Source organism: Mirounga angustirostris, unplaced genomic scaffold, assembly GCF_029215605.1.
Source record: "Mirounga angustirostris isolate CCGP_5_RB_7025 unplaced genomic scaffold, mMirAng1.0.hap1 SCAF_5, whole genome shotgun sequence".
In the NCBI taxonomy this organism is placed as follows: domain Eukaryota; kingdom Metazoa; phylum Chordata; class Mammalia; order Carnivora; family Phocidae; genus Mirounga; species Mirounga angustirostris.
In genome coordinates, this window is record NW_026991713.1 from 97,302,330 (window position 1) to 97,327,339 (window position 25,010).

The 25,010-nt window shown below is 45.4% G+C and overlaps 1 protein-coding gene across 1 annotated transcript in view; it reads left to right on the forward strand.

Moving 5' to 3' along the window:
• Positions 1-25,010, forward strand: part of ANO2 (anoctamin 2) — a 363,940-nt gene that overhangs the window by 327,126 nt on the left and 11,804 nt on the right. The window contains exons 20-23 of the mRNA XM_054507219.2: positions 793-938; positions 20,418-20,570; positions 20,939-20,991; positions 22,899-23,080. Of these exons, the coding sequence (XP_054363194.1) occupies positions 793-938; positions 20,418-20,570; positions 20,939-20,991; positions 22,899-23,080 (534 nt within the window). The remainder of the gene's footprint in view (positions 1-792; positions 939-20,417; positions 20,571-20,938; positions 20,992-22,898; positions 23,081-25,010) is intronic.

Genomic DNA, 25,010 nt, shown 5'->3' on the forward strand with positions numbered 1-25,010 from the left:
TTCTCACAGTTTTGGAGGCTGGAAAGTCCAAGATCAAAGACTGGCAGAGTTTGGTTTCTAATGAGGGCCACCTTCCTGGATTGCAGATAACCACCTTCTTACTGTGTCCTCCCTCACATAGTGGAGAAAGAAAGATCACTGTCTCTTCCTTTTCTTATAAGACTACCAATCCTATTGGATTAGGACCCCAGTTTTATGACCTCACTTAATCTTAATTACCTCTTAAAAGCCCTATTATCCCCAAATGAGGTCACATCTGGGGTTAGCCTTTCAACATATGAATCTTGGGGAGATTCAGTTCAACCCATAAGAGTGGTAGACAACATTTAGGTTGGCTTTAATGGAAGTATGATGCTGTTTATGTTATTAAGACCTGAAAATGTTTGAGCTGGGAGGAGAGCATCTTTCTAGTATTTTCTAGACATCCTCTCTTCCCCATGAAGAGGATGGACAGATTACCTGTTATACAATAGGATGGTCTCAACATTTGGCAAGAAGGGCCAACTGTCTTGTTGCTTCTCAAACAGTAGGAAGAGTTCAGTTTCTTCGGGTTTGAAGAAACCAGACCCTTTGTGGGGGGGACCTTTCATCATCCTGTTAAAAAACCTCACGTTGTCTTAAAGAGAAAAGTAGTCTTTTTAGTGTCCCTCTCTCAGTCCTTAGAGCAGAGATGACTTTAGTGTCAAAAAGCCTTATTTATTTATTTATTTATTTATTTATTTTTCTCCTTCAGTCTGTAGAACTAACTCTGTCCTCCAGAGGCTTTTGATGACTGGTCCATTTCTTTCCCAGGAAGCTAAAGAAACTATTTCGAAAGCTGAAAGATGAGACAGAACCTGGAGAAACTGACTCTACCCACTCAAGGCATCCAGAGCAGTGGGACCTAGACTACAGCTTGGAGCCATACACTGGACTGACTCCAGAGTACATGGAGATGAGTAAGATCACATGATCTTTCCTTCCACCTGGGGGGGGTTCACACGGGTGGTCTGCATGGAGGGCAAGGAAAGGGGCTAGGGAAATGACAGGGGCAGTCTCTGCATCTTCTTGGGCTTCATGGCTACACAGTGTCACCTTCAGTGCCACATGGAAGTGAGGAGGGTAGGGCAGAAGGAACCCTGGAATGAGAACCAGGAGCAACTCTATTACCACCTTGACACTAGGGTGATACACTCTTCTTTTTGGCCTTCCTCTCATCTATGAAATGAGAAGTTTGGTCGCTCAGGCCCCTTTCCATAGTTTCTGTCATTGATAAAAGGGAAATAGTGAAAGGGAAATTTAAGAATGAAAGTTCCATTAAGGAAGAGTAAAGTAATCCTAGGACACTCAGGCCAAGGATACTTATATCTTTGACTTGGAGAATATAGGAGAGTCCACCACTCTACTCAGGTGGGGCTGGGTAAAGTGTCAGCTTTTCTCTTAAAAAGTTGGGTTGTTTTGTGTAGGGGTTGAGAGGTAGATTTCTAGTTACAGAACCTCTTGCTATTCTTGGCTAGGGCTGGAAAGCAAGCGTGCATGTGGTATAAGTTGGTGGAACACAGTCATTTCACATGTGGTTTAAAAGCCATGAGTTCTCCATTATATGTGTACTAATTTAGATTAGCCACCTTCAAGCTCTTGGTTGCTTGTGACTAATCCTGACCTTTTATTGGGGTGGATATTTGAGAAGCTTATTCACAAGATTTGGAACTAATGAATTAAAAACATAGGACCAAGAAGTCAGCCACATCATCTCAACATTTACTCAATCTAGAATGTGTGGAGAATCATCAATCAGATCCATCAGAAGAATCACTTGGTAATTTGTCATTGGACCTATCATTGTGTTTGCATGATAGCTCCTTCCTCCTTTGGTTCATCACTTGTAATAGGGGGCTCCTGATGCCTCTCTGTGCACCAGGTCCCAAGCTTGTTATTTCTCATGGATATTTCTCCTCTTCTGTTTATACGAATATGTGTATGTTAAGGGTAGAGGGATGGACAGGGTCTAGAGTAGATGGCTATAAAAGGTCTGTTCTAGTTCTGGGGTTCTAAAATTCCAGGTAAAATCTGTACTTTGTAATCTAAATAAACTCACCAGAGGAACAATCCTTATATCTGCTTCAGGAACGATAGGCTAGGACCCAGTTAAGGTAAACATGTAGCTCCTTATGCTTTTTATCTTTATCTAAGTGCTACTGACCACTGATCCCTCTCTGGCACTGAACCAGGTATTTACACAGAGGTGATCGTGCATACTCCGGATGCCACTCCTCTGTGTCTGCCATCCTGTCAGACAGAAATTGCTGCCAGCAGTTGAGGTTTCTGCTGAGGAAGTGGCTTATGTTAAAAATCCCTGGGCTCTGTCTCACAACCCCCAGCCCTCCAACCCCAGTCCCCCTCCCTGACCACTGAGGTATCCATGTAGGTTTTTCTGGCCTGCCTGCCTGTCTGTCCAGATAGCTGGCTATTCCAAACTTCCTCTTTTGAGGCCTTAAGAGCAGAGACACTAGAGCTTTACCCCCTGGGTTCAAATCCTGGCTTTGTGACCAACTATTTGGACAGCTTTGGGTAAGTGGCTAACTTTTATGTGTCTCAATTTGCTTTAGCTGTAAATAAATACATAAATAAAATAATAATTAATGATAATAATATCTACCTCATGGGATTGTTGTATTTAATGAATTAGTATCTGCAAAGTGCTTAGAAGAATGTCTAGCACATAAAAAAGCTGTGTTGTCAAGTATTGCTGTTTCTCTTAATGGTCTTGAGGCACCAGGAAAGCAGAGTGTAGGGATATATGTGTACTTTGTCAGCCACCATATCACTGGATGGACATCCACTATGTGTAAGACTTGAGCACTTTACAAAGTAATGAGAAGAGGAAAAAAAAAACCCCAAGAACCAGATTTAGTGGCTTCTGGAAGACGTTCATACCCCGATTTTGTAGAGAGTGAAATTCATTCTGTAGCTTAAACAAAACGCACACACACAAAACTCTTTACAGACTATAAGGGAACAAATCAACCATGTAACAGGAAGTTTGAAAATAGAGAAAAGAGGGGAGCAGATCTCCCAAACTTACCTCATTTCAGCCCATTTTTAATTAGCATCTTGGCACCATTTCTTCTTAGACCCTTTTTGTTATGTATATGATTTAAAAATAAAGTTGTAATCATATGCACACATTTGTTGCTCTTTTTTCAGTTAGTATTTCCAAGTTGTCATATAATATTCAAAACTAAGAGCTGCATGATAAATGATCCCTCCAATAAATGTACCATAGTTTATTTGCTGATTTTTCCAATGAAGAATATTGGAGGCTCATTTTTGAATTCTTCCCCAATTTACTGATCTAATATATATTATCTTCATATTGACTCCTCAAGGTAGAGTCCTACAGATGTGATTACTAGATCAAAGATATGGCCATTGTAAAGTTCTCAATTTATTTTACCAGATTGCTTTCTAAAAGGATTAGACCGATTCACCAAGCCCCAGGCGATGTACAAAATACTCTTCCAGTGAATACAAATTATTTAGTATCCTGAAGTAATGTGATCTGAAGGAATTATTAGTGTACAGTAAGCTTGGGATTCTCAGCCTGTGGCCACCTCATTCCACCTTGTTGATTTGAATATTCCCAGACTCATCCTTTAAGACTTAGCTTTTCAGTGTTTCCACTGTGATGTCCTCCTAGACCAAGCCCCATTCCTCCTGGGAGGAATTGCTAATTATTTGCGTTTCTGTCCCATCATTGCATATGGTACACACACTGATAGTGTATCTTACAGAATTATGGTAATATTGCTCACATATCTGTTCTTCTGCAGACCTAGTCTATCAGAGTCTAGTGTGTAGGAATCATGGTTTATTCATTTCCATGTCCTCTATAACCCAGCACATTTCCTGGTACATAATAGATATTCACTGTGTCTGATAAACAAATGAGTAAATGAATGATTTATTAATTAATGAGGGAAGGTTTCTTAACAGAAATAAGTGTTTAATAACAACTTTATGTGGCAAATGAAGGATCATCTTCAAAGTGGGGCTTGGTTGATGGTGGGTCAAGGATGTTTTGAAGAGATTTCCAGCTGTAGGTAGAAGGTTGGACTTGATCTCCAAGGTCACTTCTGGTTTTGAGGGTCTACATACTAATTAATGATAAGAATAAGGGAGAGCATTCCAAGGAAAAGGACTCACAAGGTCAAAGAGTCTCCTGGCCACAAGTAAGTGTTGCCAAAGCAAATGGTGGATTTTGGGTAGGGAGGGTTTGGATGAAGATCTGGTAGGTTAATGGTGGGCCCTGAAGATCAGACAAGTTTGTGTTTCGTATCAGGCCATTAGGAGCAATTGTAAAATCTCGGCCAGTGTTTCCCTTTAGGAAATAGGCAGCAAGTACAGAGAGGAGGTAGTAAGACAAAGGAAGGAAGAAGAAACAGAGATGGACTCATTCACTTATTCTTTCATTCATCAAACACTTACTAAGCACATAAGGGGAGGAACAAGTTTGGAGACCAGGACAGAGTCAACAGTTCAGAATGATATTGATTCAGTCAACAATTCAATTGATACTGATTCAGTCTTCTGTGGAGGAGGAAGCCTGAATCACACATGGGTGTTCCCAGCTGGGTTCCACAGAAACTCACTCCCAGAATTCTTTAGGCCATTTTGCTAAGCTATCAGTCGTTTCGGAGACATGACTACTTTATTTCATATTTTATATAAGTGCAAGGACAATGTTTCTGAGTTAGATTCCTTTCATTCCTTTTGTCCTGGAATATCCTCTTCACCTTGGAAGGGAATATTTGCTCCCATGTACAAAGTCTGGGCTGCAGACTAAACTTTGCCAAATATTACTCCATCTAGTAGTGTAGGCTAAGTGAGCGTTAGGGTAGGCTCTGGAGTCCAACCACCAGGCTTCTAGTCCCCAGCCTGCATCAGCTAGTGACATGACTCTGGGCTTGATGCATAAAGTCAGCCAGGCTCAATTTCCTCATCTAGAAAATAGACTTGACGATAATAGCACCTACCTTATGGAATGGTTTCGAGAAGTAGGTCATGGATATAGAGTAGTTAAAAACCAGTGCTAGGTACATGTAAGCTCTCCATGAATATGAACTGCCACTGTTCTCATCAAGAGTCCAATCTCTTTCCCTTTAATCTAGGAATTGACTGAAAACAGTTTGAAGCCTAGGGTGCCTGGTTGGCTCAGTCGGTTAAGCGTCTGACTCTTGGTTTCCACTCAGATTGTGATGTCAGGGTCGTGAGATTGAGCCCTGCATCAGGCTCCATGCTCAGCAGAGGGTCAGCTTGAGATTCCCTCTCTCTCTCCTTGCCCCTTCCGTCCCCGCCCCTGCTCACTCATGCATGCACTCTCTCTCTCAAGGAAAGAATGAACGAAAGAAATGAAGAAAAAGAAAGAAAGAAGAAAGAAAGAAAAATAAGAGAAAAGAAAGAAAAGAATAAATAAATAAAATCTTTAAAAAAACAACAACAACAGTCTGAAGCCATCAGTGTAGCGAGCCCTGGAGTTTCTTCCCAACCCATGAGTGTAGGGTTGGGCAGTAATGTTGATAGATGGAGGGTACCAGACTCCAAAGCAAATCTAAGAATCCCACTCAGAAGCCTTAAATGTAAACACTTAAAGATGTTTGTCTTTTCAGAGAACTCTAAGCCCTTAGGGCTCTACTTGTCAAGTCTGGCATCTCAAATGGGCTCTTTTTGTCATCTGTTTATCTAAAACCCACAAACTTTTGTTCCTCCAGTCATCTAAAAAATAATCACTATTGTCTTCCTGCTTCAGGAATTCAATTATCCCCCTTCAAGCCTTCCTCCAGCTTCTTGAATACAGCCCAAGTTTTGAGGCCCTTAATGTGGGTGATAAGACAAATTTCTTCTGTCATTCACATAATCATTAGAGGAAATCTCATTTTTCTTGGTCATGAGTTTACATCCTGTCAAACTTTAATAGAAAGGGGGGTGCATTGTGCTTGCAAACATAAATATTCATTCATTTGGAGTGAAGGCCAGATGACTTTGGAGGGCCAAGGGCTATCTCTCCCCGCCCAACCCCCGTTGTACAGATGTGTCCACCAAGACCCGTGAGCATCACCCAGCGGATGGATATGCATGAGACAGGTCTGCTCAGAGACCAGGGTTGCAACACCATCCTAAAATTGCAGATTTGAAGGAGCATCCCAGAAATGGCATAGACCCTGTCTTCTCCTCCAAGATTCCTCTCTGACTTTGCATCAACCCCAGCTGGGGAGAAGCCTGCTCAGTATGATCCAGGACCTTTTTTATTCATGGCTCCTTACCTCACTGGTTTTGTCTCTACTAAGAATTTTGCATTCCCACTTAAGCCCTCACCGTTCCTCCTTTTCTTCTTCTTCCTCTTCTTTTTTCTAATTAATTAGTTAATCTTTAAAAGAGTTTACTTATTCATTTGAGAGAGAGAGAGCATGAACAGGGGGAAGGGCAGAGGGAGAGGGAGAAGCAGACTCCCCGCTGACCAGGGAGCCTGAACTGGGGCTCGATCCCAGGACCCTGGGATCATGACCTGAGCAGAAGGCAGACACTTAACCAACTGAGCCACCCAGGTGCCCCTATCTTCTTTTTTATTATTGTCTGTGTTCCCCGTGCTATACTTTTCATCTCCATGGCTTATTTAGTTTATAACCAGAATGCTTACCTCCTTTATGTGACTGCAGATGCATCCTAACTTGTCCCCTGCTTCTTTTCCCCCCCTCTTTCCCATTTTCTTCTCACTTTTTAAAATGGCTTTTCTAAAATGCAGTCCAGAGCCTGTTTTCTTTTCTACATAAAATCCTTCAACGTTACTGACTTCCCTTAAGTTAAAGTTCAAATGCCCTGCAGGGCATAGCTTGCAAGGTCAGCCAGGAGCTGGCTCTGCAAATATGCACCTGCTTATCTCCTGCTTCCAGGGCTGGATTTGCCTGTGCTGGTCTGTCTGCCTGCAGCAAGTTCTTGCTGAGTTGCTCAGGCTCAGACATGTCTCTTGGAAGCAGTTTTGGGTTCTTCCATGGACAGTTCTTCTTGTCTCCTACACCTGCTTTGGTAGAGGAAAAAATGTGAGTGTTTGAGGGCAGAGACCCTCTTATTCTCCCTAGTCTCAACTGGCACAATTCCTGGAATGTAGTAAGACCCAAATAAAAAGGTTTCTTTCTTTTTTAAAGACGTATTTATTTATTTGAGAGATAGAGAGAGCCTGAGCAGGAGGGGCAGAGGGAGAGGGAGAGAGAATCTCAAGCAGACTCCCCACTGAACATAGAGCCTGATGCAGAGCTGGATCTCATGAACCTGAGATCATGACCTGAGCCGAAACCAAGAATTAGAAGCTTAACTGACTACGCCACCCAGGCTCCCCTCAATAAAATGTTTCTTGAATGAATGGCACTTTAGCTTCCTTCCTTCAGTGACAGAGAAATAGAGGCCTTACTTCTTTCTATCCCATGATAGTTGGGCTAGCCTCCCTTTTCACTGTGGACATATTTATTTATTTATTTATTTATTTATTTAAAAGATTTTATTTATTTATTTGAGAGAGAGAATGAGAGAGAGCATGAGAGGGGGGAAGGTCAGAGGGAGAAGCAGACTCCCCGCCGAGCAGGGAGCCCGATGCGGACTCGATCCCGGGACTCCAGGATCATAACCTGAGCCGAAGGCAGTCGCCCAACCAACTGAGCCACCCAGGCACCCCATCACTGTGGACATATTTAGATATATTTTTTATATGCAACAATTTTCATCTCCCAAGACCAAAGTGAACCACGTTTATGATCATGGCTTCCCTCAGAGAAAAGTCCCTTCTGGCTTTAATTTACCCCTTTGCCTTCAGGGACCAAGTCATTAGTGGAAGTGGACAGAGTAGAATGCTGTCCCTCAGACTCATATTTAAGCTCAACTCCGATTTCATGTCCTCTCTCTGCAGTGCCCTCATCCTGGCCATCCCCGAGGGCATTGCTGGGTCAGGACCTGTGCCAGGCACCAGGCCCGCAGGGGCGACAAGTGGGACCCAGGCCCTTCAGGACCTCAGGGGCTAGCGGCAGAGAGAGAGGGGGGCAGACAGTTACAAGCAAGGGCCCCATGGTCACAAAACAAAAACGAAACAAAACAAAATGCAGCTAACTTTGCTTTCTTCAGAGAGGCTAGGCCCTGAAAGCTTCCATTTGACTGAGCAGAGGTGTGTTATAGAAAATTGTCCATTCTCTTCTTTGTTCCTGGCTGTCATTGCCCGCTTACCAAACTTTTTTGGGTTTTGGAACCCATGTACTGAGGCTGAGCAAACTCTGGCCTGAAAAGAGGAACTCCCCTCCCAGCCACCACCTCAGCCTTGTTTTGAGGCATTGGACAAGGCCAGGAGGAGAATCCATCCCCAGGGAGACATTTCCCCGCTCCTCTGCCTGGAAACTCCGCTCCTGGGACCGTTCCTGTGTTTCCAACCACAGGGAGGGCTCCACCGCCCTCCAGGCCCCAAGCTGAGAAATCGCAACATCGCTGTTCTTCCACTCTTCTGTCCAGGGGGTTTGATCTTGCCTCTGGAATATCTCTGGAAGATGCTGCTTCTGCTCAGCCTCTGAACCTCCTGCACCTGGTGTTTTGCCTGGCACACCCTCAACACAGCCCTTTGCATCCACCACCATCTTGCTACTGCCCTGTTTATGCTTTCCAGCGTTAGCCTTGGTCTTACCATCCTTTGTTCAAAGACTTCCAGGGTTCCCATATCTTTACCAAGGCCTCTGTGGGACATTCTTTCAATGTATTTAATCCTAGGCCCCTTTACACATCCTTGGTCCAGCCAAAATGGACCTCAACAGACAATTTCTCACCCATAGTCTCCATTTCACTCCTTTTGTGTCTGACCTTCCCTAGCCACCTTGCCCTGGGACTCCCTGGGCCTTCTCATTCTGGTGTCACCTCCTCCCCAAAGCCCCTCCCCTTCCCTTCCCTCCCTGCCCTTCCCCTCCCCTCCCTCCTCCCCCATGCCTCAGGATTTTAGCTTCCCCCACTCCCACCCCAGGATTTCAGACAAGCTGCCTCCTAAGACAGCAATGCCTCTGATACCTCTTGGTAACTAACTTCCTGGGGACAGGCCCTACCACTGCACCAGCCCTGAAAACACACCAGAGAGCCCTGTGAAGGAGTGACTGAACACAGGAGGGTATCCCTTCTCTGGCTCCGCCTTTCTCTTATCTAGGCTGAAACATCTCACTTCTAGCAAAACTGCAGTCAGTTCTCATGTACTAATGGGCTGGTAATCCAATGGGTGGATTCCCAAGAATTACCCATGTTTCTCTTTCTCTGTCTGCCTCCCCCTTTCCTGTCTCCCCCTCCCCCTCCTCCCCTTTGCTTCTGCCTTCTCCCCTCCCCCAGCTCAGGCCTATTATGTACTCCTTTCCAGTGAGTAAGCCAAGGAAATAAGAGAAGATGTAATATGAACCCTTCCATGCTGCTTGTAGGTAGCAGCCCTGGGAAACAGCTTGCTGGGGGAAGAGAAGAGAAGTCCACAAATGTCAAAACCTTGTTGGAGGCGATAGTTTCTGCCACCCCTACGGACAACTAAGGTTTGGTGGTAGTAATCCTATCACTGCTTCTGATTCCTCTGCACCTCTGTCTTCATAGTGAAGCCCCTTTTCTCTTCAGATGATCACTGTAGGGCAGAGCAAGGAGCCTCTCTCCTTCCCATCTTCACAGGGTGTCTGTCAGGTGAGAAGCGGGTGTGAATCCAGCTCTGCCTTTATCAAGAAGTGTGACCCTGAGCATGTCATATCATCTCTCCTTTCACTTCACTTTCCTCCTTGACATGACAGGGAATTAGACCAGATGACGATTTTTTCCTTGCAGAGATGTGACCCATGGGTTTGTGGTCAAAACCAACTGTGGAATAGGTCACAAGTTAGGTGCTACTACTGATCATATAGTTTAAAAATATAAGGTAAAGCAGAGTCAGTGTTACCCTCACTTCCTCATATTTCTAGATTATTTTTGAGTGAGAGAGCAAGAGAAGTTTCAGCATGCACAAAACCTGGCCACCCCAATGGAAGTGAATGATGCACATAATCATTTTTCACTGAGTGTCTTGACAAGAATAAAGAGTTGCAAACTGGACCAGGTAACCTCCTGGGACACTTCCAGTGCTGGCATCCCAGTTCATACATCCAGCCAGACAATGCACCTTGAAGGCAAGAGGCACAGGAAGTGATGCAAGGTGCCTAAGGTCACCCCACAGACCCATTAGTGGAACTGGGGCTAGAGCCCCTTTCCAGATCATTGCACAAGACACTTTCCTCAGGACCCATGGGAACTTGGGCTTTCGTGGAGGGATAGGGGTAGAGGGAGATTTCTTCCTTCTTTCCCAACAGGTTGGACCTCCCAATTCCAGAAAGACCCTTGTCTTGGGCTTTGAACAAAAATGAGAGCAGTGAAACCAAAGCTGCCCACTCCCTCTGGTGTGCCTGACATAGTGATCCCTGGCTCCACTCTCAGCTGTCAGCTTCCTTCCCCATGATCCCCAGGACCACCCATGCAGACAGGAAGTGCATTGAGCCCACTCTGAGCCTGTCAGTTGTAATGGTGAGGCAGGTCATCAGTTGAGGGAAGCAGCAGGGAGAGATGTATTATATTTACATGTTTCTAAATTGAGCTGGAACCAGGGCTCAGGGCCCAACAGGCATGGGGGAATGGCCCTGAGGTGAAGGGGAAGCTGGGAGTAGGGGGTGGAGCTGGGAGTCAGCCTGTGGAGGTAGGGAGCTACCTCTAGGCAGCACCCGGTGGTGGAGATAGGCTGGCCCCAGACAAAGAGAAACCTGAGAGTGAGGGATTAAGCTGGAGAAACCTGTGAAGGGAGCAGCAAGCTTTCGAGGGAATCTCCAATATCAAACCCTTTTCCTGAAGAGCTTACTAAGGGGGACTAACGGGGACTTCAAGGGTAGTCTCCCACCCCCACCGCTGAGGGGAGGAAAGAATGCTGGCCCAGGAGCAGGCCATGACATTAATCATTACTGTCCCCAACCCCAAAATGAGGCTTCAAAGCTTTTTGGCCACAGGCCCCTCACAGCCCCATTGTGGAGTTTTCCTCAGGGCCTGATGGGAGGAAATTCTTCAGTTGCTTTAAGGGCTGCAAGCGAAGTTCTCTGACACTTAAGGCAGTCTGACTTTTACAGAGTGGAATTTGGCATGAGAATGTAGGCCTGAACTTAATTCTGGAAGTTCCAAAAGAATCTCTTGATCAAGTTTTATTACCATTTTATCAGATAAATAAGTGATACAATTGAACACCAGTGGCCTATGTTCATATTCACAAAATTGTGAAGGGAGCTTCTTGAGGGCAGGAATTGTGTCTTATTCATTCATAGCACCTAACCACAGGGCCTGGCATACAGTAGGTGCTTAATAAATGTTTGAATAAGGAAGAAGAGGAATAAAGAGTGAAAGAGGTAATCCTATAGAAAGGACCTTGAAGACAAAGTGATAATTGGACTCTATAGACATCACTGTTCACCAGAGCTCTCCAGAACCCCTGGCTGTGTTGATTTACGTGGGACAATCTACCCCTTGACTTCCTCCAACCAGAGGCCAAGATGCCTTATTTTCAAGTGTTTATGATGAGGGAATGCTATCCTCTCAAACGCAGATCTCCTACAGCAATACAAATTGGTAGACTTGTCCAGTCATCCGGGTAGTTCAGGCAAAATATCCCATGTAATAGTCAGCTACTGCTATGATAAAGCTTTATAACAGATAGCCCAAAGTCTCAGTGATTTGCAACTGAGACAGAGAATAAAGAGCAATGGAAAGAGCTGGCTCCAGACATTACTGTCTTCCCCTGGGTAATGATCAGGTAAAGGTAGCCACTTATTAAAGAAAGAGTAGAAAGGTTCAGATACACCAATGACTTAGGTGTCATCCAAGATCCCTTCCATATTCCAATATCCTTTGGTCATGGATGGTGGGGACCACACTGGGTAATTTCCAAGTTTCCAACAGACCAGACCTATAAATCTAGTCCCAAGGGTGCCTTAGCTGTAAGTGATGAAATATTCCAGAGTATCTGTACAGTCATTAGCACTGAAGCCTGAATATTCTTTCATAGAACTCCAAGATTGTATGCTACAAGGCAATGGCTCAACGAGCCAGGAAATTCCTTTCCCTGAGCCATCCTGTCTATACAGACTGAGTCATCTCACTGGATAATCAAGCACCTGCCATCTTCTCCAAATGGCATTTAAACACAGTTCAGGCAGTATCCAGGGTCTCATCCCAGTATTTCTGGGAAGTAGGGTGAGTCACAGGTCATCTCTCTCTCTCTCTCTCTCTCTCGCTCGCTCGCTTTTGAAGCATACATTGCTTGTCATTTTCTGTGCTAAGAGTCCCTCTCCCCATATGTACTTAAGAGAAAAGGCAAGAGTATATCTGGATACCATATCCCTCAATGTACTACAGAAGGCTCCTGACATGCAGAAGATGCCCACTCAGTGCTTGTGAAATGAGTGGATGAGTAAATGGAAGGCAGTCTTTAAGATAAAAACTTACTGAGAACTACATCACTTTCCCATTTCTCTTCTTGCTGTAACAGCCAGGAAGCTCAGAGTACACTGGGTTGCTCAGTCATAGCCCCGGAATGGGTCCTTAGAGTTTGCATATTTGTTTCTCCTTCCTTCGTCATTTCCTTTTTTTTCTAAAATTCCATAAACCTAATTTTGTGTTCTTTTTGTTGACTTTTTCACAGCCCTTTGGGAAGATGAAGGGCAAAGGAATAAAGGAAACAAAGGTTCTCAGACATGATTTGTTGCTTGGGAACTTCTTTCTGATCACGCTTAAGTTTCATTGCCCTTCCACCTCATGGACTGTGTTACCACAGCCCAAATGGGTGGATGGAGGATGGGTGGATGGGTGGATGGATGGGAAGAAGGAATGAATAACTGGTCTTCACATTCCCATTTTGCAGGTGGATAAAGTAAACAAGAGTGAGTAAGCCAGGTCATTCATTTGTTCATAATAAACATTTACTGGAAATTCACCAGGCTGTTCTCTGAAAATCAGAAATAAATCAGTAGATCTCACCAACTCAATTCTCTCTAGTTTTAAGAAGCTGAATTAGTGGGCTCCTGGGTGGCTCAGTTGGTTAAGCATCTGCCTTCAGCTCAGGTCATGATCCCAGGGTCCTGGCATCAAGCCCCACAACGGGCTCCCTGCTCAGCAGGGAGTCTGCTTCTCCCGCTCCCTCTGCCTCTCCCCCTGCTTGTGCTTTCTCTGTCTCTCTCTCAAACAAATAAATCTTAAAAAAAAAAAAAGAAGCTGAACTAGGTCCACTGATACAAGTTTTTTGAGGTGGCACAAATGTAGGCCAGACAGGAGCAATGACACAGAAAATGGCAGGGACAGCTCCAATGCACCAGCCATAGAAGACATGGGAGCGAAGATGCTTTGGAGAGTGAAAATATCAGTACAGATTGCCTGACAGGAAGATTAGAAATCAGATTGGAGAAGATCCAATAAAGGAAAACTAAGAGACATGAGAGCAGCTAGGGAGAGGGATGGACACTATCGCATCAGGGCCAAATATTTACCTTTTTGTGTGGTGAAAGGACATTGAATTTGGTTGGCATCAGAAGCTATCTTTGTTTCCCAGCTTCATCAGTTGCTAGGTCCGTGGCCCTGGGAAAATTATTTCACCTCTCTGAGACTCAGCTTTCTTAATGGAAAAATTGAAATAATAATACTTGACATTGAAGATTATTTTTATGAACCAGAGAGCATGCTGCCTACATAGGGTAGATGTGTAGGAAATGTTGGTTGAAGCTCCACGAAGTCTGAGCATTGGAGTTTGGTTTAGACGCTATGGAAGGGGATCAATGTGCAGATTTTTCCAGAAGAGCACAGTGCCCAGGCCTTTAAGTTCCCTGTGGCTGAGAGCCACATTCTTCTGCCCTTTGCTGTGGTCATCAGCAGGGCTCATCCCAGAAGGCTCCCATGGCACTAGCCTCTTTTCCCAAGGTAGAGAAGAGGGCTGCTTATGGACTGGTCTACATCGTACTATCAACCTCTGTTCTGCTGTTAAAACTAGACTCTGAATTATCGAGTAGCAGGACTCTCAAAAGTCACTGGACCTTTTTTGTCCATCTGAAGAAACTAGTATTTCACAGTTCATGTGGCAGTGAGGAAAAAGTGGGGACTGGGTCTCCCTTAATCACAAAGAATTGAAGAGAATATGCCTTGCCAATCTGTCCCAATGTTGCATTGATTTGTATGCAGTAAACTCTTAATATTTAAACTGTTCCTTCAAGCCTGTTCCTTCCTGTTATGACTTCCAGAGTTTCTGAATTGAGCCCAATCCATTGTATAAACCCCAAGTGACTCTGTACATATTGAAGAGGAATTCCACTTACTATCTTTATTTCCTAAGTAGTTTGTTTGGAAATTTGGATGAGTGGTTTTCAGGACAGATCTTAACTACCAACCCTATAGCCAACCTTCAAATGCCTCCTTTACTTTGTTCTTCAAGTCAAGCCCAGTGGTTGTGAAGCCTTATGAATCTGCTGGTAAACATGAATTATTCCTGCCCCGGTGCTCTGTGAATGCTGCCATTAGAGTTCTAACTCTGTGACACCAGCGGGGTTTGTTTACATGTCCACCTTCTCCACTGTGTACTAGGAGCTCTTGGGAGGATGGCTCAGTAATCTGTTCATCTTTGTTTCCTGGCAGTAGACATGGTGCCCAGCATATAGAATATGCTCAATAAATGATAGTTGGATGGATGAATGAATGGTGAATGATGGACACTGAGAACCTTCCTATATTCTTTCAGGACTTTTAACTGTTTTCCAAAGCAGTTGAGGCCCATGCTCATGCCCTCATTATCTCTTTCTATTTAATGATCAACTGACACTTGCAATTCCTTTTTACACCAGATACTCTCGGTGCTGAGCCCAGTTGGCTTCCCTTGCCCTCAGGGGAAGGGCATCACTGGCTACAGCCTTGAAATATGGGCTGATGAAATAAACAGTGATGACCTTCCCTTGCTCTATTTTCACATAAGCATTTATATTAATGGACTGTTCCTAGCTGAATCTTTTCAGCAACTGCTTCCTGAGTGAGAAGACAAACTCACACCAATGTGTCCCTTAATAATTTCCGTGTATTGTTTGTTAGTGGTTCAAGAAAGGGAGGATTCTTAAGCCCCCAGTTTTTAATCCCCTTAAGAAGATTGTGTTACTTTCACTAAGCTATATAAAGTTAAGGGAAAAAATACTGTAATGATTTTGATTAGATTTAGACTCTCCTGACTAACTGGTTTTATACTCACTTTCTTCCAAGTCTTCCATGCAAGTTACAGCACGGAGAACTGCCGTGTGGAGGTGTCAGCATTTCATGTCCCATCTTTCCTCACCGTCACTAAGTACAATGATTTCCCTTCACACAGTTGAGTCAGCCTCTTTTTGTATCTGTTTTGTGTTTATAGCTGGTGAAAAAATAAGCTTGTATTTATGAACCAACTAACCTCTGGACACCTGTTGTGGGATAGGCACCACACAAAATTGTGAGGACTCAGAAAAGAATCAGATATGTCCATGGTCCCCAGAGGTTCCCCATCTAGGAAGCAAATTAAATAGACCAGTAGAGCGACATGTGCAAGGCATGATGGGAGTGAGGTGGAGAGATGCCCATGGCACTCACTTCTGCCTGGGCGAGGTGGTGGGACTGAGGCTCTTCATAGAGAAGGTTAGGTTTGAGTCGGACCTGAAATATGGATTGTAATTCATTCAGCACACAAGAAGAGAAGGAAAATTAGAGCAGCACAGATAGTAGTGGTATGTATGAAGGCTCAGAAATGTGGAAAATGTGGTGAGTTCGAAGAGGTACAAATGGCTTTTGAAATGGTTGGAAAGCAAGCAGAGTTGGTCTCCAAGCTTACCAGCTAAATATTAGCCCTGAGCTCAGAGCATGGGTGGGGAGGACATGTGTCTGGAAAAACAAATTAGGGTTAGATCACGAAGGGTCTTGTATGTCATGACAAGGATCTGGGCTTGAGAGAGAGAGAGTGTGTGTGTGTGGGGGGGGTGTGCATGCACACATGTGTGCATGCACACTTATGCATGTATGTGTGTGGGCACATGAGCCCATGTGTGATGGGAATGTGGTTTCACTGAAGAATTTTATATTAATGAGTAAAAACTGTTCGATCAAGAGCTTTTCCACCAATCCTGGCCAATCTTTTCTACCTAATGCACTATTTTTCTTCTTTAAGCAGATTGTCCTGGAATGTCCTTGCTGGAAGCCATCTTGTTTAGTTTAAATCACTCCTCCTTGTTATTTTAACCTAAGCCCAGATAACGAAGGCCAAGATTTTAATTGTCTCCAGCGTCAGGCAGTATGGGGCTGGTGTTGATTTTAGAAGGTCCTGGAGAGTGAGAGGAGAAAAGCAATGGTGTTTGTGCCTCCGAGTGTTTCCAGTCTTTGTGCTTCCAGCTCAGCATTTCTGGAGCACTTTACAGCAGGCCTTGTAGAGATTTAGTTGAAAATCAACTTATGGATTCCTCCCTAATTGGCTTGGTCAGGTTTAATCTGTTATTGGTCAAGCCAAGCTGGCTTCTATTATGCAGTGCACTGGGGTTCCCAGGGACGTTCTTATCCTAATGGAGGCTGGCTGTTTTTAGAAGCAAATTGTGGTGTTGATGAAGGCCGATATCATTGTGTCCTCTGAAGTGAACCCAGAAGGACGCCCATCTGATATAGCATTTAGGTCTTTGACTAAAAAGAAAAAGTCTTGGATTTGGCATGTGTATGCTAGAGGGTTAGAGTTTTATAACTCTTTTCTCCACAAGATAAAACAAAGCTTCCTATTTGTTTCTGCCTCTTTGGGCCGATTCCTGGAAATGTGCAGTGTACCCCCTCTAAGCAGGAAGTACCTGCAGCTTAGAACAACTGCAGAGAGGGGCTCCTCATGGCCTCGGGTACCCTGAGGAACATTGGAGCAGGGACGGGGGTGTCCTGTCACTGCAGGCCTGGAACCACTGGCCTTTGCTGAGTCCACCCCCTTGAGGTCATCCAGTGCTGGACACACAGACTTACGTGACAAGGAGAAAAATAAGAACTGCATCATGGCCTTGGGGTAATTCAGGCGCACCGTGAGCATTTAGCCACCACTGAAAGTCGTTTATGTAGACCCAAGAGAGACCAAAGGGAGCCTGTGGGTCTGGAGAGTTTATGAAGGTAAAAAAGCAAACCATCAGGGCAACCCCAGGGAGAGGGCTCATCTCTGTCCCTGGAGATCACGTGAAGGAAAGGAGAGTGAGTGCACAGTCCTATTTTCCTATTTCCTGGAAGACCCTGGGTGTCTGGGTGGGCTGTTTGCACAAGTATGGTGAGGGCGTTCTGTCTACATTTACAGAGTAACCTGCCCCTTCCTCCCCCTACCAGTCTCCTTGCGAGGCCCTTGTTGGGGCTTTGGAGAGTTTGCATGGTTTTGCTCAAGGAAGTCGCTGACAAGAAGAAGAACACTTGCCCTGTAGAACTGAGCTTATTAGAATCAAGAAGACCAACTTAGAAGGCCATAAATAAAGACACGTTCATATATATGCTTAAACACAGACATGCATTTTACAGGTTTTAGAAAACTAGTCTAACATCTGTTTTGCTTTCCTTGTTAATTCCAACCCCCCACCCCCTCTGCCCCCACCCCTACCCCTGAATCTAAAGTGAATTCCTCAGCAAATCCTGATTTAAAAGATGCCTTAGACCCTGCATTTTGAACTGGCTCCCAGAACTTGTTTTTGAAGATTTCTCCTCCCCCTCCCCACTGCCCCAACCCCTTCAGCCAGCCAGCTTGGCAGGCCTTCATTCCAAGATCCAACTTTGACAAATCTGTGTCTTCTGGTGCATTTTGCCACCAACTGACACCTGCCAGTCTCCTGGGGCCAGCTGAGAATCCACTGGCCATCAAGGACCATGGCAGAGACAGACTTGCATCAGCAAGAGCAATAACCCACAACTGTGGGCCCAAGCAAACTGCCAAATCAAAAGCAGTTCCATGCATGTTCTCTTTCTCAAAACTGCTGTGGTTAGGCATATCCCTCTGTGAACATTTTCTATTTTATTATTACTTTTTTAGTTTAGATCCTGGGTTTTCATTCTTTATTTGAATATCCTAGAATCTTGAAGTTTGTCCAAGAAAATGAGAATCACAGCATCATTACAAATCAGACCTCAAGAGGAATTTAAACCTGTCTCTTCAGAACTTATCAGTGAGGATGCTGAAGCTCATTGAAGCAGAGAGAATTACTCAAGGACATATGGCTAGTGAGAAATATATCCAGGGCTAGAGGTCAGGCCTCCTGACTCTCATTCAGGGCTTATACCTTAAATTTGTGTCTGTTTAACATATCCGTATGCAATATACATTGCAGCTACCTGTAAGTGTTGATATTTATCCCAATAAGGGGATAAATAACAGATAACATTATTGAACAATTATTAAGTGGCAGAAATTGTTCTAAGTGCTTAATTTGTGCAATATCATTTACCGTCGTGACAACCTAGATGGGCATTGTCATCCTCGATTTGCAGTCAAAGTAACCAAGACCTGGAGAAGTTAAATAAGTTGCCCTTGGTACATAGGGGGTTCCTATTAGACTGTGGCTTTCCTGGGACTCAGGACTGTGGTGGCTGAGCCCCTAGGGATGGATGGAGCCCTTGCCTGTCTAGTGGAAAAGAGGTGTGAGCACACAGTGAGGGCTGTAACAGAGGCAGGCACCAAGGTGGGGTGAGGGTAGAGCAGGAGGAAGATGGCAAGGAGATGGCATTGGTCTTGGGGATGGAATGGTCTTGGGGATGCATAGATATTGTTAGCTGGAGAGCAGGTGTACAGGCGAGTGGGGGCACCTGCTGCCTTCAGGGAAGACCCCGAGGGGGAGAAACCCAGTGCCAGAAGGCAGAAGCTCGATGGCTGTGGGGGAAATGTGGAGAGATGGGGCTAGAGAGGTAGGTGGGGGGCAGACTGTGAAGTACTTGCCTCCCAAGATAAGGAATTTGGCCTATAGCCAAGAAACAGAGGGGAGCCCACAGCCATTTTTATGAGAGGTAAGTGACAGGATCAGACTACTGGGGGTTTTGAGGGAGGAGACTATAGAGGCCTGGGCAGACTGGTGACAAAGGAAGCAGTTAGGGGGTCGTGCAGTTGCCCAGGCTGAAGTGATGAGGGGCTGGAAACCGTACAGCCATCTGTTTGGCTCAGGCTTCCTCCCCTCCTTTGCTCACACTGCTTCCTCGGCTTGGAATGCTCTCTTCAGTCTAGGCCCGTCTTTCAAGACCAAGCTCAGGTGTTTGATCTGGAGGCTCTCCTCAGTCCCCAGCCTGAATAGGCTTGTGCTCCCCCTCCCCTGGGTCTCCGCTACCTCTGGTACATTCCTCATTCTCTCTTGGCACGCAGAAAATCTCGGTGCACATCTTTGTGTACATTTCTCTCTTCTGCTTTACACCCAGCTCCCTGAAAGCAGGACCAGACCTTTGCCTCCTGAAATACTTGGCAAGGTGCCTGACATTCAGTGAGCTCTCAATAAATGTGTGATGAATGAATAAACTTTCTAAATAAAGGCAGTGACTATGGATATGGAAAGAAGAGGCCAAATTTGGGAGGTGTTTGTTTTTTTTTAAGTTACATCAGGGGTTGGCAAATTATGGCCCATGAAGGCGCCTGGGTGGCTTAGTCGTTAAGTATCTGCCTTCGGCTCAGGTCATGATCCCAGGGTACTGGGATTGAGTCCCACATCGGGCTCCCTTCTCGAGGGGAAGCCTGCTTCTCCCTCTCCCACTCCCACTGCTTGTGTTCCTGCTCTCGCTATCTCTGTCTCTGTCAAATAAATAAATAAAATCTTTAAAAAAAAAAACAACTATGGACCATGGGCCAAATCCAGCCCACTTTATGTACTGCTTTTGTGAATAAAGTTTTATTGGAACACAGCCAAGCTCGTCTGTCCACGTGTTGTCTCTAGCTGCTTTTGCTCTACAATGGCAGAGTTAAGTCATTGTGACAAGACTGTGGCCTGCAAATGCAAAAATATTTACTATCTATACACTTACTGAGAAAGGTTGTCAACCTGTGAGTTAGAGGACCAGGATTAGTGACTGGAGATAAAGAGTGACGGAAAGGAGAGAGTCAAGACTTCTCCTTTTCTCACATCTCCTCATTGTGCCTAACACAGAGCTTTGCTCTGGGGTGATGGCCTTGGCCTGTGGGCCTGCAGGCACTGAGAGAGAAAGACCCATGACTGTGGGGCAGGAGGAAAAAGGATCCTAGGAGACCAAGTTGGGAAAGAGACCCCGTAAGAAAAGACAAGGGGCCATAGCTGCAAGGCGAAGTTTACCTAGATCCTGCTTCTTCCTGGTGAAGCTTCTCACACTCTTCTCTCTCTTAGTCATCCAGTTTGGCTTTGTCACCCTCTTTGTGGCCTCCTTTCCTCTGGCACCTGTGTTTGCCCTCCTCAACAATGTCATTGAAGTACGGCTTGATGCAAAGAAGTTTGTGACTGAGCTGAGACGGCCAGATGCCGTGAGAACCAAAGATATTGGTATGTCCCCTGCTTAGAGATCATGGCAGGCCCTCCACCTCCGTTGGTCCCCTCGGGCTCCCCACCACCACCTGCTACCACCATCGTACTCTGGATTCAGGAGGGCTGGGGGAAACCCTTGCCTCTTTATCCCTTGGAGCTCCTCATCCTCATATCTTTGGGCTCTGGGAGGCCTTTATCCACACCCACTTGTCCCCCTGGTTTCCAGACAGGGTGGCACCTAAGCCTTTCTAGGCAAGCCCATTCCTGGGGGGCCCTGCAAACCTCCACTGGTACCTTGCCCGTGGAGCATCACCCTGAGCTGCAGCCTTGTCAGTCACCAGGCCAAGGGTGGGAGTGAGCCAGACGCCCTGCTTTCTGTCTTACAGGGATTTGGTTTGACATTCTCTCTGGGATCGGCAAGTTCTCCGTCATCAGCAATGTAAGTGTTCCATCTGTGACACCCTAGCTCTGTGGGAAGGGAGCTGCAGAGGGGGCCTCCAGAGGAGCTGAGGTCTTCAAAGCAGGGTACCAGCTCTTGTTACCTTCCAGCCTTTTCCTTTTGGAGCTTCGTTCAAGGCAGCGCCCTGGTTAATAGTGCATACATGCCTTCTAACTCATCGGGCTGTGGCCAGGGCTCTGTGACTTTCTTGTTAACTTCACGACACGAAAGAAAGGTAATTATCCACCGGAATGCATACCTTGGCCTTAAGAGTCAAAATCTGATCTTTCCTCGGAGCCAAGAATAATGAGGAAAGAGTTCCGCCTATCTATCCATCTCTTTCCTTTCTTTTTCTACTCCCGAGCTAAACAGTACCTGGACCGTTGCCCGGGCCATGGTTCCTAATTATGGTTCCTCCAAGCTGTCAGTGTGAAGTCATGATTATTCCCATGGACTCTGGCATGTGTAGGTTAAGACAGGATATACAAGAAGAGGGGTCCTACCTGTTGTGACCTCCTTAACTGCCTTGCCAGACATGTCCACATTTCTGAGGAAATCTTGCTGGGCCCAAGCCAATGGCAGCTTTGGCTTCTGCTTTCTGTGTGGATGGTGGCCGGGTAGGGCCTTTTGTTGGAGGAAAATCCTGCTGGCCTGGCGCATACCAAGAAAGCCACCACCCATTTTCCCCCGGGAGAAAAACTTTGGTTCTGGCTGTGACTTGGTTGCCTATTAAGAACACATAAAATGACTAGAGAGGCATGAGGAGAAGCAGAGAGAATCAGCCCGCTGCATTTTGAATGCTCAGTGTAGGAAGTGCACATCTTAAGGCTGACAAATAAGGTGCAATTTGGAAACTAGATCAGTAGATATTTTAGAGTTGTGTTACCTAGAAAAGAGGCCTTGCATACTAGGCACTTTCCATCATACAACAGGATGACAAGAAGTCTTACCTCCCTGGCCTTTCTAAGACTTCTTTATTTATCTGTAAGAATGGGAGAGCATAAGATTACCCTCCAAAAAGGATCATTCTGGAAATTAACTGGGAAGATGAAAGGACCTATAGCAAGTGCTCAGTAAGTTACTCATTCTCAAATATGGTTATGGCCATCCACACTCATACATACATTTCGAAAACAATGCCTAAACTACATTTTTTTTTTTAAAGGGCTTTAATTGTTGGTGCAGAATACAGTATAAACACCTGCCAGAAAGATTTAAGATTTTCTTTGCAGAAAGTACCTCCACATTCAAACATGCAATCATTCACTCATTGTTTGGTTTGCTCCGTAGACATTTATAGAACACTTAAATATGCCAGACAGTGCGTTGGGTACGTGTGGTGGGATCAGGCAAGACCCACGCCTTCCCCCATTGTCTCTGTGTTCCTAAGTCAAATGGATGAAAGAACAACTTCCATTACATGCTGTGCTAAAAAGTGTTGAGAGACAGTGGTCAAATGGAAGGAACTGTGGCACCATATCCCTGGGGTTCCTGGTTCTCTGGTGTCCCCCAGAGACAGAAGTTCATGGTCATCCAGTGTCCTTGCATATCACCTGAAAGTGGCCCTCTTATCACAATCAGTAATTTTCTCAGAAAATCTTCCACTCTGCCTTGGCTTGGCCAACACCAGTGTCAATTCAAATATCTCAGAGGTGCTCATTCCCTCCAGAACCCAACGATCCACACTGGCTTAGCATCCTTAGCAACCAGCCACTGTCTGGTGGGTTCACTTACACATACCAAAGGTGGAAAAGCTGCATGAGCTCAGAGTAAGGACTTCTCTAGCAGAGCGGTGCCTCTGGATGGGGAGCCCAAGGAGGACCAGTCTCTCAGCCAGAGGGACCCTGCCCCACCGAGACAGCATCCATCCTGACCACCCCTCAAGCACATGTGCTTCTGTACTTCAGGCTTTCGTCATTGCCATCACCTCCGACTTTATCCCCCGCCTTGTGTACCAGTATGGCTATAGTCACAATGGGACCTTGCACGGCTTTGTCAACCACACCCTCTCCTTTTTCAACGTCAGCCAGCTGAAGGAAGGAACGCAGCCAGAAAACTCACAGTTTGACCAAGAGGTTCAATTCTGCAGGTAAAGTAATTGGGAGGAGGAGGGTGGCAGCAGGTGACCAGAAGTGGTAGATCCAATTATCTGGAAGATCTAGATTTATATCACTCTCCGCTCCCTCTTTCTCCTACCCTCAGCCCCCCAAATCATGATAAATCAATTTCAGTAAATCAATAAATATTTATTGAGGGCCTTTTGCCAGACACTACAGAGCAAAGAAGTATATAGCCTTGTCTTTACCACCAAGGGGTTTGTGGTCTGGTTGGAAGAATCAAGCAGAGCAGATGGGACAGAGCTGGCTATTCAGGGATTCTATCCAGTGTGGACCAGGAGCACTGTGGGTGTTCAGAGGAGAGGAAGATCGGTGGGGGCTAGAAAGGAAAGGGTAGGGTTCCTGGAGGGCCCAGGAGGAGTTGTAAGACAAAGAGAGAGTATGCTAGGTGGGGAGTCAGCATGGGCTAAGTCGTGGGGTGAGGATGAATTTGGGGTGTTAGGTGAACACTTAGGGGTTAGGTAATGTAGTTAGGAAGAAGAGCACTTAAAAGATAATAAAAAGGAATAATATAGGAAATACAATATATCAAAACTCCTAGGATAGAATAAGCCAAAGCATTGTTGAATTTGAATAGGTAGGACGAAGTCGATAATGGGAAATCTTGATGTATTCCAGGCATTGTAATGTGATGTGATAGGAAGTTACCTCTTTAGTACCAGGAATGATAGATAAAGTGTAGGCTTAGGACAATTAGTCTGAGAGAGAAGGATGCACTAGAATTGGGGGAACTCAGGGAAGGCAGCTGAGCTGCTGCCGTCAGTCAGCCATGAACCACGGCAGGCATAGCCCGGAGTGGTGGAAGGAATTAGGAGGAGGTGAGGAGATGAGCTATTTACTGTAATACATGACAACATTGGTGGCAAGAGACATAGAGGGCGCCCGAAACAAGGATATCTCTCACGGTTAGGCTGAAGTCAAAGGTGGGTCCATTGACAGTGATGGGGAAGATGCTAAAAGAATCCAGTTTTATGGTACATATGATGAATTTGATTTCTAGCACATCAATTAAAAAAGTGGTGAGAAAGTTTTCACCTAACTCCGAGACACAGTAAGCTGGAATTCCTGAGAGGTCCAGGTCAGAGTCGTGATTGAAAACCACCAGCACGGGGATCATGGAAGCCAAGAAACAGAAAACTCTCCACTATTAACCCAAGAAAGGCAAATAAAGAGAACAGAGGGGAATGAATTCTTTAACCGTTTTGTACCCTCGTGAGATGATAGTCCCCATGAAGGGCTTGAGCAAAGATCACACCTCATATTTTAAAAAAGAGAGCAATAACTACAACAAAAACCAAAACCTAGGAAAGGTATCAAGGGCTTTTCTGGGCCATCCCCAAGAGTGTCTGACGTAAGAGCTGGTGATCCCTCCGTCAAAGAAGCCATACCCTGGGTGCATCCGTCGTGCATTCCCGCTTGGTACCTTAAGGCCCGCCATTCATGCAATGGCTGCTCAGGTTCAGACTCACAGTCTGCCGCCACGCAGGAGAGAAAACGAATTGGTCTTCCCAACTCAGATGACTGAGTGATGCAGCCTTACCAATGTGTGATTTAAATAGAAGGGTATTCTGGTCCTAGCTGGGATAACTGTAGGGATCCACTCTAGCCAACCGGGAGGAGACTCAAAACCGGGGACCAGATCTAAGAACAGGTAAGTACATTCATTCACAGGTCTTGATTTATGTCAGCCTAGATGTTTCCAGTATTTGCCCATCTGAAGCTATAAAGAGTCTCACTCTGGGACTGAGGTCCTCTGCTGCTACACGATGCACTGCCCAGGGCCGCTCTGCTGTATGCCCAGCATACCAGACTGTGCTTGGTGTTACATTCTGGCCTACAGGTCCGAGAAAGACATAGTTCCACTACACAGAGACTGTCCCAGCTCGAGGCTTTTCTGGTAGC